The sequence below is a fragment of the Heptranchias perlo genome, chromosome 1 (genome assembly GCF_035084215.1).
Source record: "Heptranchias perlo isolate sHepPer1 chromosome 1, sHepPer1.hap1, whole genome shotgun sequence".
Classification (NCBI taxonomy): domain Eukaryota; kingdom Metazoa; phylum Chordata; class Chondrichthyes; order Hexanchiformes; family Hexanchidae; genus Heptranchias; species Heptranchias perlo.
The window spans coordinates 102943836-102956786 of NC_090325.1; the positions used below are offsets into that span (position 1 = coordinate 102943836).

At 44.7% G+C, this 12951-nt stretch overlaps 1 protein-coding gene across 1 annotated transcript; it reads right to left on the minus strand.

The window, feature by feature from the left end:
- Nucleotides 1-406: 406 nt before the first annotated feature.
- Nucleotides 407-4657, minus strand: LOC137336641 (extracellular superoxide dismutase [Cu-Zn]-like). The gene is made up of 2 exons (XM_068001679.1): nt 4308-4657; nt 407-1692 (listed from the first exon to the last, which is right to left on the minus strand). Exon 2 carries the CDS (start codon nt 1227-1229, stop codon nt 585-587), a length of 645 nt encoding a protein of 214 aa, XP_067857780.1. The 5' UTR covers nt 1230-1692; nt 4308-4657; the 3' UTR covers nt 407-584.
- Nucleotides 4658-12951: the final 8294 nt, after the last annotated feature.

Genomic DNA, 12951 nt, shown 5'->3' on the forward strand with positions numbered 1-12951 from the left:
GGAGAGGGATCAATTTACAATATGAGCTATCATGGGGACCATGAACAATAAAAGTAAGTAGCACTCCATGGTATTGACTGGGCTACTGTCCAAAGAACTTCTTGTTCAAATTCAGTGGAGCACATCCGGTTCAGTAACACCAAAGAATCTTCTGGAATGACGATTATTGAGTAATTAAAGCATTTAAAAAAAAAATTGCACCTAATAAGGTTGTGGGCTCTAAGAGGTAATACTTACCCTTACAGGTAACTTATTCTTGAGCATGTTGATGTACTTTATACAGTACAGTTGTAATGCAATATTGTAATTATATTTAGAATTTAAATGAAAAACAGTTGTTGAGGTGTTATCCACAGATATTAAGACATGGAAACAATTTTAAGAAACTTTATTAATTTTGACAATCATGCATTTCAGGTTACAAGGCGAGAATCATAAAACCCAGAAAGAAAACAGATGCACTTGTCAGTTCATAACAACAAAAACTATAGGTCAGTTTGTGAGATTAGTTAATCAGATCAAAAGCAACGTAATTCAACAGAACAAGACGAATTGGCAATCCGGTGGCACGGTCATGCAGATCTTCACATATCGTGTACCATTTTCTTCCAAAGATTGCCATTGCTAATTGCAATCGTGCAGCACGCCAGCCTTCTCCCAGCATTTCCACTCAGGATACTTCCCTCGTTCCCGCCGAGTCCCAGGTCATCCTCCTTCTCGTGTACGACCACCCCGCGGCCGAGGATCGAGTGCGTTCCGTACAGAGTGGCCTTCAGGTCCCGCACATACTGAACAATCCTCCCGCTGTTGACCTGGAAATTGTTGAAGTCCCCGGGGTGCTGAGGGTGGTTCACGTTCAGGGGGTTGAAGTGCGGTCCGGTCGAGAGGCAGCCGCCGCTTAGGTCTCCGAACCGGTGGACGTGGATAGCGCGGGAGGGCTGATTGAAGTCGAGCGGGAACCCGACCAGGTAGAAAAACGCCTCAAGTTTGCCCAAGGGGTACGTTTGCTTGAAGAGGACGTAGCCGCTTATAGCGGGCAGGTCAGCGGCGAGGTCCGAGCTCGGCACCAGCTGACACACGGCGAACACCTCGGCGCTCTGCTCGATCGGCGGGTTCAGCTCCTTCATCTGCTTTGCCTCTTCGTCCAAATTCCCTCCGACCCCGGGCAGCTTCAGCACAACCGCCCCAACCAAGAGCAACAAATTCAGCGCTGAACGTTGCATCCCCATTGCTCAGTGAGACTCTGCAAACGACCCGTCTCCTTGTAACTGGCGCGGGAGAAATGCCGGAGCCCAGTTAAATATATAACGTTAAGAGGTTGCACCGCACTGTTCGCACCCAGCGGAATGCACGAAACTAAGTTCAGAAGTTGTACACCCGGGAGGATGGGAACTTCAGACACGTCACCTCCTCACCGAGAGTCGCCCGTCCCCCGTGCACATGTCCCAGGGTGCGAGTCCTTGCACAGTTTGGAGCTGTGGTGGGGGCAGAGTCCAAGACGACCCATGAAGTCCACGTTCCGCCAAAATCACATGTCAGTGTGTATTGGCGAACGCCCTCTTTTTATAAATATTTATATATACATAAATACTCGCGTCCACTGGCACCAGTTAGCCAAAGGGTGAAGGAGGTCTCCCGGCGGGGAGCAATGAACAAGGTAGCGGGTGCAGAATTGGGTATCCCTGTTATTCGCTATTAAAGAACAAGAGAATTAAACGTAAAATAGTAAAAAAGAGCCAAAAGGTAAACTGCAGGTAAAAAAAGGACTATTGTATAGAAATATGTGTTCGCATGAAAGACGTTATATACGTTATATAAAGACGGTTTATAAACAAAAATAATATTGGGGTCGTTTTCATCTTCTGTGCTTGGACGGTAAACTGGCGGAGCGGATCGCCTGTATAATACAAAATAAAAACAGAAAATGCTGGAACTACTTAGCAAGTTAGGCAGCATCTGTGGGGAAAGAAACAATGTTAACGTTGTGTGATAGGGTGGAGGGCAGAAGTGATTGAATGACTAAAGGAATGATGGTGCAAGGCAAGGGAATGGAACAAGTAAAGAAACTAAAAGATGGGTCTCGAGGAGCTGTCAATGGCAACAGCAGAACCATTACCAGCACCTGCTGTCCAAAGAAATGGTTATGATCTGAAGTTATTGAAATCAACGTTGAGTTTAGAAGGTTGTAAAGTTCCTCATCGAAAGATGAGTTGTTGTTCCTTGGGCTTCTGTTGAGCTTCTTTGGAACAGAGGACAGAGAGGTCAAAGTGGAATGAGACGGAAAATTAAAATGGCAAGGGACCAGAATGTCAGGGACTCCTAAATGTAGAGCAAACTGCATCGTGACCAGCGAGTACAGTGTACTAAATTGAAAGAAGTACAAGTAGGAACATAAGAACAGGAGTACAACATTTAGCCCCTCAAGCCTGTTCCGCCATTCAATGAGATCATGGCTGATCTGTGACTTAACTCCATATACCCACCTTAGCGCCATATCCCTTAATACCTTTGGTTAACAAAAATCTATCAATCTCAAATTTAAAATTAACAGTTGAGGTTGCATCAACTGCTGTTTGTGAAAGAGAGTTTCAAACTTCTATCACCCTTTGTGGGTAGAAGCATTTCCTAACTTCACGGCTGAAAGTTCTAAGTTTTAGGCTATGCCCCCTAGTCTTAGACTCCCCAACCAGCGGAAATAGTTTCTCCCCATCTACTCTATCAGTTCCCCTTAATATCTTGAAAACTTCCACCAAATCACCTCTTAATCTTCTAAATTCTAGGGAATACAACCCTAGTTTGTATAATCTCTCCTTGTAATTTAACCCTTGGAGTCCAGGTTTCATTCCAGTAAATCAACACTGCACTCCCCCCAAGGCCAATATATCCTTCCTCAGGTGTGGTGCCCAGAACTGTACTCCAGGTGTGGTCTAAGCAGGACTTTGTATAGCTGTGGCATAACTTCTACCCCATTGTATTCTAGTCCTCTTGATATAAAGGCCAGCATTCCATTAGCCTTTTGATTGTTTTCTGTACCAGTCCATGATTTATTAATCATGGTAGATGGACCAGGTACATCTAGGTACATGGACCCCAAGTCTCTTTGGACCTCCACTGTTTCAAGCTTTTCACCATTTAGAAAGTACTCTGATCTATCCTTTTTAGGTCCAAAATGGAAGACCTCTCACTTGCCTAGATTGAAATCCATTTGCCACAGTTTTGCGCATTCACTTAATCTATTAGTATCTCTAATTTTATGCCTCCATCTATACTACTTACAATGCTGCCCACCTTTGTGTCATCGGCAAACTTGGATATGTGGTTCTCTATCCCGTCATCTAAGTCGTTAATAAATACAGTGAATAGTTGAGGCCCCAATACAGATCCCTGTGGGACACCGCTAGTCACATCCTGCCAATTTGCGTATTTTACCACAATCCCTATTCTCTGTCTCCTGCTGCTCTGCCAATTTCCTAAACAGGTCGATAATTTGCCCTCAATTCCATGAGCATCAATTTTAGCAACAGTGTGTTAGGACAGACTTTATCGCATGCCTTCTGGAAGTCCATACAAACAACATGCATAGACATTCTCCTGCCCACTACTTTAGTCACCTCTTCAAAATTTCAATCAGGTTTGTGAGGCATGACCTACCCTTTATCAATCCAGGCTGGGTCTCTCTGATTAGCTGAAAATTTGCAAGGTGTTCAGTGACTCTATCCTTAATTATAGACTGTTGTAATTTCCTGACAACAGATGTTAGGCTAACTGGGCTGCAATTCTCTGGTTTCCCTCTCTCATCTTTCTTAAATAGTGGAGTGACATGTTCAATTTTCCAACCTAAAGGAATGGTTCCTGAATCGAGAGAACTTTGGAAGATTATAGTTAGGGTATCTGCAATGTTCTCCTCTACTTCCTTTAAAACAATGGGATGGAAACCATCTGGTCCTGGGAAATTGTCATTCTTTAGCGCCATTATTTTCGTCATGACTGTTAATTTGCTTATGTTAATTATGGTGAGTCCCCGTCCCTGATTCAAATTTAGTTTCCTTGGGGTATCTGTTATGCTATGCTCTTCTTCCATTGTAAATACTGACAAAAGTTATTATTTAACATATCCACAATTTCCGTATTTTCATTTACAATATCACCGTTATCAATTTTTAAGGGGCCCAAGTAAATCGCTGTTTCACCAAGTCGGAGTGTTCGGGGCCCTGGATGGTGGGAAGGGAGGAGGTGAACGGCCAAGTGAGGCCTGCCTTTTGTAGAACCCGCACGATTTTGGAAATCACCCACTCCCCTGCACTTACCTTGCTGGCGGCCCGATATTGGGAGCCATCAATTCGGCAGCTTCATGCCCGTTTGTCACCCCGCAGTTCGCCGGCCCGATGTTAACGAAGGTGGTGCCCCAAAATTGTGGCCGCATTTTTGATGTGGTTACGGGTGACCGGCCAACCAGCCGCTGGTTGGTTGCCTAAAAGTTAAAATCAATCCCTGAGACTTGAAACGACAGCTGCTGGAAGGCTGAACCTGCAGGATGTATGTTAGAACCATCGCTAATATATCCAGGGTTGGATGTTTACTGTGATTGAGGTGCAGAGAATCGAGCAGTTGCTGTGAAGCTTGTGTCAGCAACTGGTAGAACCACTCTTTAGTGGGGTATGGTGTGACACTATGCTGTGGTTCGGAGGATTATGGTATTCCTTTTATATTGAGTCGTTCTGTTAATCATGTTAGTTGTGAGAAACTCCTGGTCCCTGTTGTCAACCCAATAAAGGCGCAATCTGTGCTCATCAATTGTTTATTGACACTTTTATGCTTCTGGCTCCTTCTGGGAATAGCCAGTTTGCCGCCGATTGCAGCATCACAAAAGTGACAAATGGCGGCTTCCAACACACAAACATCTTCTTCAATTGTCGCAACAGGACAGGCATACTCAATATGTGTAAAGTATATAAGAAATAATATTTTAAAAACCATTTTATATATTTATTATACAATTATTAATCTCGAAAAATATATAAATTTATACATAATAGGACTCCCCTGCAGTTGCTCATGGTGAATTGGAGAATATGCTGTTTTATAATCATAGGGTTATTACTCCACATATCGCACATTGTGTCAGCTGTCCGTCAAAAACACTGAACAGGGGAGGGGGAGGCACATGGCGGTGACTCAAGATTCTCTGTGTGGTTAGTTCAAATCATTGAGTGGGGGAAGAGGGCCCTGATTACAAGCCATCAGAAGGTGGGAAGCTGATTTAATGGTGCCTGAGAATATACTGCTGTTGCAATGATCATTGAGGGGCGCTGGGAAGCTGAGTGGGGCAGGTGATTCTTGTACAGACTAATGAAATCAAGCACAGTGGATGGGCAAAATAATGGAGGGCAGCAAGGGAATCAATGAATGAAATGTTTTGGGCTTGCAGGAGGGAATTATTGAGGGTGATTCTCAGCAGGAGCTCTGTGATTGCGTCAGCAAGGGGCGCTAAGAGTCGTAGTGAGTTGGTTAAAATTTTTAGTTTAAAAACAATAAAGTTTTTTGAATAAATCCCCCGAGCTTAAAAAATTAATACTTGAAATAGATTTTGCTGTTCCTGACTCTTTTGGGCTTACTAGACCTGTTCCACTCAAAGATAACACTTGATTAGATCTACACCGAGGAGCGCCATAACGTTAGATCTAAAAGAGAACATTAACATAGGAAACTCTTATCACAGCGTCACCTACAGGCATAACAGGCACTGCAAGTAAATGTGGACACTTTGATCATGGATTTTCTCATTGTGCCTCCCCCTCCCTTGTTCGGTGTTTTTGACGGACAGCTGACACAACGAGTATACGTGGAGTAATACCCCTATGATTATAAAACAGCATATCCTCCAATTCACCATGAGTTCAGATGACTTAGGCGTTTTCAGTGCATTTTGGAATAGAATGCAGTTACCCACATATGAATTTTAATGTTTAATAGATATTCCTTCATCTATGTATTTCTTTTTATTCGTTCATGGGATGTGGGCGTCGCTGGCGAGGCCGGCATTTATTGCCCATCCCTAATTGCCCTTGCGAAGGTGGTGGTGAGCCGCCTTCTTGAACCGCTGCAGTCGTTGTGCTGAAGGTTCTCCCACAGTGCTGTTAGGAAGGGAGTTCCAGGATTTTTACCCAGCGATGATGAAGGAACGGCGATATATTTCCAAGTCGGGATGGTGTGTGACTTGGAGGGGAACGTGCAGGTGGTGTTGTTCCCATGTACCTGCTGCTCTTATCCTTCTAGGTGGTAGAGTTTGCGGGTTTGGGAGGTGCTGTCGAAGAAGCCTTGGCGAGTTGCTGCAGTGCATCCTGTGGATGGTACACATTGCAGCCACTGTGTGCCGGTGGTGAAGGGAGTGAATGTTTAGGGTGGTGGATGGGGTGCCAATCAAGCGGGCTGCTTTGTCCTGGATGGTGTCGAGCTTCTTGAGTGTTGTTGGAGCTGCACTCATCCAGGCAAGTGGAGAGTATTCCATCACACTCCTGACTTGTGCCTTGTAGATGGTGGAAAGTCTTTGGGGAGTCAGGAGGTGAGTCACTCGCTGCAGAATACGCAGCCTCTGACCTGCTCTTGTAGCCACAGTATTTATATGGCTGGTCCAGTTACGTTTCTGGTCAATGGTGACCCCCAGGATGTTGATGCTGGGGGATTCGGTGATGGTAATGCCGTTGAATGTTAAATCCCGGAGCGGCAGTGGCTACAGGTGATTTTGTGGTATCCGAAGGGGCTTCTCCCGGCCCCACAAACATATAGTATAACTGGCCTTTGGGCTCCTCTTCAGTTGGACTTCCAGCTTGACATGCTTTCTGAAGTAAAACGAAATGAACTTAATAACTTTATTTAAAAGTTTAGTCAAAACCTCCCCAAATTTACAACCCACTTTGTATTTAAGTAATGTTCAAAACACACAAGCTGAAATACTGTTATAAACCGAGGCACAATTTATCTCCGCCACTGAAAAATAAATAATAATATTTGAACATAAACAAAAGCTGCCACAGGTGTGTGGTCAGTGCTGTTCTGTCATATTTGAAGTCTGTTTGTTTCTGTCGTTCTTTCTCCCTCTCACAGACCATATCTCTGTTAATTGTCTGGGAATTGTGCACACTGCATATGCTCAGACTGCAAGGTCTGTCTTCAGCTGACAGAGTCACAGTTTTGGGCAAATGTAACACATTCAGGCACAGGGTTTTGAGAGAGGCTGAGGATTTCAGGTAAAAACTTTAATGAAGGTAGTCAAAGAAGTAACATCAACTGTATAGTTAAGGATAGTCATGCTATTGTGAAATAATTAGGGGGTGAATTTCTACAGGTGTTTTCCTGCTTGTCCGCTGTAACTTTGGTGGAAGAACAGCAGAAAACGGGCATGATTTTAGCTGGGAGCCAGGAACCCAGCCCGTCTAGATATTCGCTTGAGCAATCCGAAAGCCAAATGAGTGCGTCGCAACCTGCGATCGCAACTCAATTGAAGGTAATATTTGTGCTTCTGGGTTTCCTATGCCGCAGGCAGCCAGATTGACAGGTTGGCTGCCAGTTCTGGCTGCCAGTTGGAAGGGAAAGGAGCCACGAATCAGAGAGAGGGGGGCGTGAGTGAGAGAGAGATCGTGGGGCCTGGAAGAAATCGGTGTGGGGAGGGGGGATAAAGAGGTCGGGGGATGTGGATGACATGAGGTGGGTCCAGCATCGGAAGACCCGGGGAGGGGGTGAGCATCACAAGTTTGGGGAGGTCCAGCATCACAAGATTGGGGAACCCAGTATTGGGGGGGGGGGGGGGGGGGGGGGTGGCCGATCGTTGGGTCATGTTGCGGCAGGTGAGCTTGTTGGGCCTGGATGAAGCACTCCTGCTTCTCCTGGCCCAGAAGCAGTGCGATAAAGTCACTCACCTCATAGATCCAGCCCATCCTGCCTGCTTTCACCTGGCATGAATCAGAAGCGATAGGACACCTGAACAGGTATGGTTAAGTTGTTTTACATTTATAATACACAATAAATTAAGTGCCTCAACTATTTCAATGAGGTACATTACCCCTTTAAGTGTCGCCTTCCGACTTTAAGTGAGGGCAGGACTTCCGTGTGTCTGTTGTGCACTCGCATCCTAACGCGCCTGGGTCAAACGCAGAAGTGGTTGCGTTGGAGCCGGGATGCGGTCCTGCTCCAAATATCCACAGTTTTCACTGCCCACCCGTTCTTAGGGGTTAAAATTACCCCCCATGGCTCTTCCATCCTAGTTATGGCAAATGAGTGGAGAACCCCTGTTGAGAATCACGCCTGTAGTTTTTAATATTTTCTAATACAAACCTTATTTTGGATATTAGGAATTTCAGTTACTGAGGGAAAAATGCAGAGAAATATTTTGAGTGATTTGATGGGCTCACTTTGTTTTATTGGTAGATTCAGGATTGATTGTTTTCATGAGCATTTAGTATCTGATTAATAGTTTTATAGCCACTTTTCTCACTTTTGGTTTGCACACTCCCTACCTCTTCAGTTCTGATTTCCTGCTGTTTTACTTTGAGCCAATCAGCAAATCAGTGTGATGGCCAAAGTCCGACATTGTAGGAAGTAAGTGTTACAAATAGGATGTACATACAGATGCAAGAATTTTAATACATTATAGATGTATATTTGATATGATTTCCTAGATATGATAAAACTATTTATAGAATATTATTATTCATCTGAGTATCAGTTTTTATGATGTGGAAGGTTATATTTATATTGGTTACTGTCTAACAGTGGGTGTGTCATGAGGCAGAAAATTGGGGAATTATGTTCAAGTGAAAGATTTGTTTTTTTTAAAGAAGAGAATGGGGTTATATTGGAGTGTGGTATGTGATTGTGAAGGGAGGGAGAATCGTGGGGAATTTGTGTTGAGTGTTGGGGAAGTACAAACTTTGATGGGTGGAGGAAGAAAGAATGGGGCTATAATGAGGATGTAGCATTGGAAAGGAGAAACAAGGTGCATAAAGGATTGGGAGAGACAGATAGCACTAGAGTAAGAAATAGTACGGTATTAGATAGGATCAGACTAAGAGAGAATAAAAGAAGGTCTAAAAGGTTTGCGTTGCATAGCAAACAAGGTTGTTGAGCTGCAGGCGCAATTAGCCACATGGGAATATGATGTTGTGGCGATCACACTGGCCAAAAAAGGGCAGGATTGGGTTCTAAATATTCCTGGACACATGGTGTTCAGGAAAGATACGAAGGAAAGGCGGGGGGGAAGGTGGCAGTGTTAAGGAAAATATTGCAGTGCAGGAAAGAGAGGATGTCCTGGAGAAGTCAAGAACAGAATCTGTTTGGTTAGAGTTAAGAAACAATAGATGTGCCATTACACTACTAGGTGTATTCTATAGGCCACCAAATAGTGGGAAGGATATAGAGGAGCAAATTTGCATGAAAATTACTTAGATGTGCAAGAACCATAGAATAATGATAATGGGGGACTTCAACAATCCTAATATAGACTGGGATAGTAATAGTGTAAGGGGGAAAGAGGGGGAGGAATTTTTGAAGTGTGTTCAGGAGAACTTTCTTGACCAGTACGTTTCCGGCCCAACGAGGAAGGAGGCATTGCTGGATCTGGTTCTGGGAAATGCAGTGGGCCAAGTGGAGCAAGTGTCAGCGGGGGGACATTTAGGAAACAGCGATCATAGTATCATAAAGTTTAGATTAGCTATGGAAAAGGACAAGGACCACTCTAAAGAAAAATACTCATTTGGAGGAGGGCCAATTTCAATGGGATGAGAACAGATCTGGCCTGGGTAAATTGGAATCAATGATTGGCAGGCAAAACTGTGATTGAACAATGGGCAGCCTTTGAAGAGGAGATTGTTCAGGTACAGTCTAGATACATTCCCATCAGCGGGAAAGGTAGGGCAACTAAAACCAGAGTTCCCTGGATGACAAAAGAGATAGAGAGTAAGATGAAGCAGGAAAAAGGGGTGTATGACAGATGTCAGGTTGATAATGCAAGTGAGAACCAGGCTGAATATAGAAAATTCAGAGGGGAGGTGAAAAAAGAAATAAGGAGGGGCAAAGAGAGAGAATGAGAATAGACTGATGGCTAACATAAAAGGGAATCCAAAAGTCTTCTGTAGGCATGTAAACAGTAAACGCGTAGTAAGAAGAGGGGTGGGACTGATTAGGGACCAAAAAGGAGATCCACGCATGGAGGCAATGGGCATGGCTGAGGTACTAAATGAGTACAGTGACATTGGCAGCATCTTCTTACCAAGGAAGAAGATGCTGCCAATGTCACAGTAAGTGAAGGGGTAGTTGAGATACTGGATGGGCTAAAAATTGATAAAGAGGAGGTACTAGAAAGGCTAGCTATACTTAAGGTAGATAAGTCACCCGGTCCGGATGGGATGCATCCTATGTTGCTGAGGGAAGTAAGGTGGAAATTGCGGAGGTACTGGCCATAATCTTCCAATCATCCTTAGATACAGGGATGGTGCCGGAGGACTGGAGAATTGCAAACGTTACACCCTTGTTCAAAAAAGGGTGTAAGGATAAACCCAGCAACTACAGGCCAGTCAGTTTAACCTCGGTAGTGGGGAGACTTTTAGAAATGATAATCCAGGCAAGATTAACAGTCACTTGGATTAATTAAAGAAAGCCAGCATGGATTTGTTAAAGGTAAATCATGTTTCACCAACTTGATTGAGTTTTTTGATGAGGTAACATTGTGGGTCGATGAAGTGTATATGGACTTCCAAATGTCGTTTGATAAAGTGCCGCATAATAGGCTTGTCCTCAAAGTTGAAGCCCGTGGAATAAACGGGGCAGTGGCAGCATAGATAGGAAATTGGCTAAGTAATAGGAAATAGAGAGTAGTGGTGAACGACTGTTTTTCGGACTGGAGGGGGGTATACAGTGGTGTTCCCCAGGGGTCGGTGCTCGGACCATTGCTATTTTTGATGTTTATTGATGACTTGGACTTGGGTGTACAGGGGCACAATTTCAAAATTTGCAGATGACACAAAACTTGGAAGTGTAGTGAACAGTGAGGAGGATAGTAAATGGTTTCAAATGAGACAGACGGGCTGGTGGAATGGGCGGACACGCGGCAGATGAAATTTAACGCAGAAAAATGTGAAGTGATACATTTCGGTAGGAAGATCGAAGAGAGGCAATATAAACTAAAGGGTACAATTCTAAAGGGGATGCAGGAACAGAGAGATCTGGGGGTATATGTGCACAAATCATTGAAGGTGGCAAGGCAGGTTGAGAAAGCGTTTAAGAAACCATACGGGAACTTGGGCTTTATAAATGGAGGCATAGAGTACAAAAGCAAGGAGGTTATGATGAACCTTTATAAATCACTGGTTCGGCCGCAACTGAAGTACTGTGTCCAGTTCTGGGCAGCGCACTTCAGGAAAGATGTGAAGGGCTTAGAGAGGGTGCAGAAGAGATGTACTAAAATGATTCCAGGGATGAGGGACTTCAGTTACATGGATAGACTGGAGAAACTGGGGTTGTTCTCCTTAGAGCAGAGAAGGTTGAGAGGAGATTTGATAGAGGTATTCAAAATCATGAAGGGTCTAGACAGAGTAGATAGAGAGAAACTGTTCCCATTGGCAGAAGGGTCAAGAACCAGAGGACATAGATTTAAGGTGATTGGCAAAAGAACCAAAGGCGACATGAGAAAAAACTTTTTTACACAGCGAGTGGACTGCCTGAGGGGGTGGTGGAGGCAGATTCAATTGTGGCTTTCAAAAGGGAATTGGATAAGTACTTGAAGGGAAAACATTTTCAGGGCTACGGGGATAGGGCGCGAGAGTGGGACTAGGTGGATTGCTCTTGCAGAGAGCTGGCATGGACTTGACAGGCCAAATGGCTTCCTTCCGTGCTGTAACCATTCTATGATTCTATGGTCGTGGTGAGTGTGAAAGAGATAGGTAGTGGTGAATGGGTGGTAAAGTAGGAGTTTGAGTTGAATGCGGGCACCGGTGAAAAATTCGGGGAGGAAGGTGGGGTTCATAGAGTTTGGTGGTGGGCGTGAAGGAAATTGATGGGTTGAGGTGCAAATCCTTTACCTTTGTACACAATTATTATCTCATCTTTTTTAAAGTGCAGGATCCACAGTAAGATGATGGGCAAGATATGTTAGGTTGGTAGTAGGTACCTAGCAATTTGGACTACAGAGAAAGGGGGCGTGGTTAGGGTTCAGCAGCACTTGGGAGGGCCTGGAGTTTCCTGGCAATGAGTGTGTGATCCCAGGGCTTGGGAGTGCTGGGATTGATAGGATTATGTAGAGATGCTGAGTTTTTATAGCACAGGTAATGGGCTCAGAGTTTAGCGTTGGGGAAGAGTTGTGGGGTCCATGAAACCCATGGGGAAAATCTATGGTTTGGCAGCAGCCGTTTGTGAGGGATACAAAGAATTGGTTGTGTTCGGGGGTAGAGGTGAGAGTGTGGCTCCTCAGTGCTGCCAGACCCCCAGGACTGACTTGTTCCCCACATGCTGCCACATCCCAGGAACTTCCCCATTGAACCAAACCCAACAGTCAAAGATCATAGGGTTTGCCATCACTAGAATGAGGCCCTGAAATCTGGCAACATGGGGGCGGGGAGTGGTTCCTGTGCTTGACTGCATGGGGGAGCTAGGTAAAGAATCGCTGCCTCCCTCCATCTCATGTATCCACAACCGCCTCCCCCACCGCCCCCGCCGCCGCCCTCACAATGTTTCCACTGCTGCTAGACCCTTGATTTCCCTCCAGTCTAATCTACCCAGCTATCCCTGGTCTCATCTTCGACCTCCTACCATTATCCTCCTGTGGTACTTTGGATAGTGGAAAAATAATCAAGCTATCAGTCCATGTGCCTCGGGATATAAACTACATCAGGTTTATTAATAATAAAATGGCCATCTACAACTACTTCCTTGTATCCCTCACCACCCACTTTCTCCAGTCAT

Excerpts from the sequence above, each read along its gene's own strand:
- LOC137336641 (XM_068001679.1), bottom strand. The coding sequence starts at position 1,229 with ATGGGGATGCAACGTTCAGCGCTGAATTTGTTGCTCTTGGTTGGGGCG.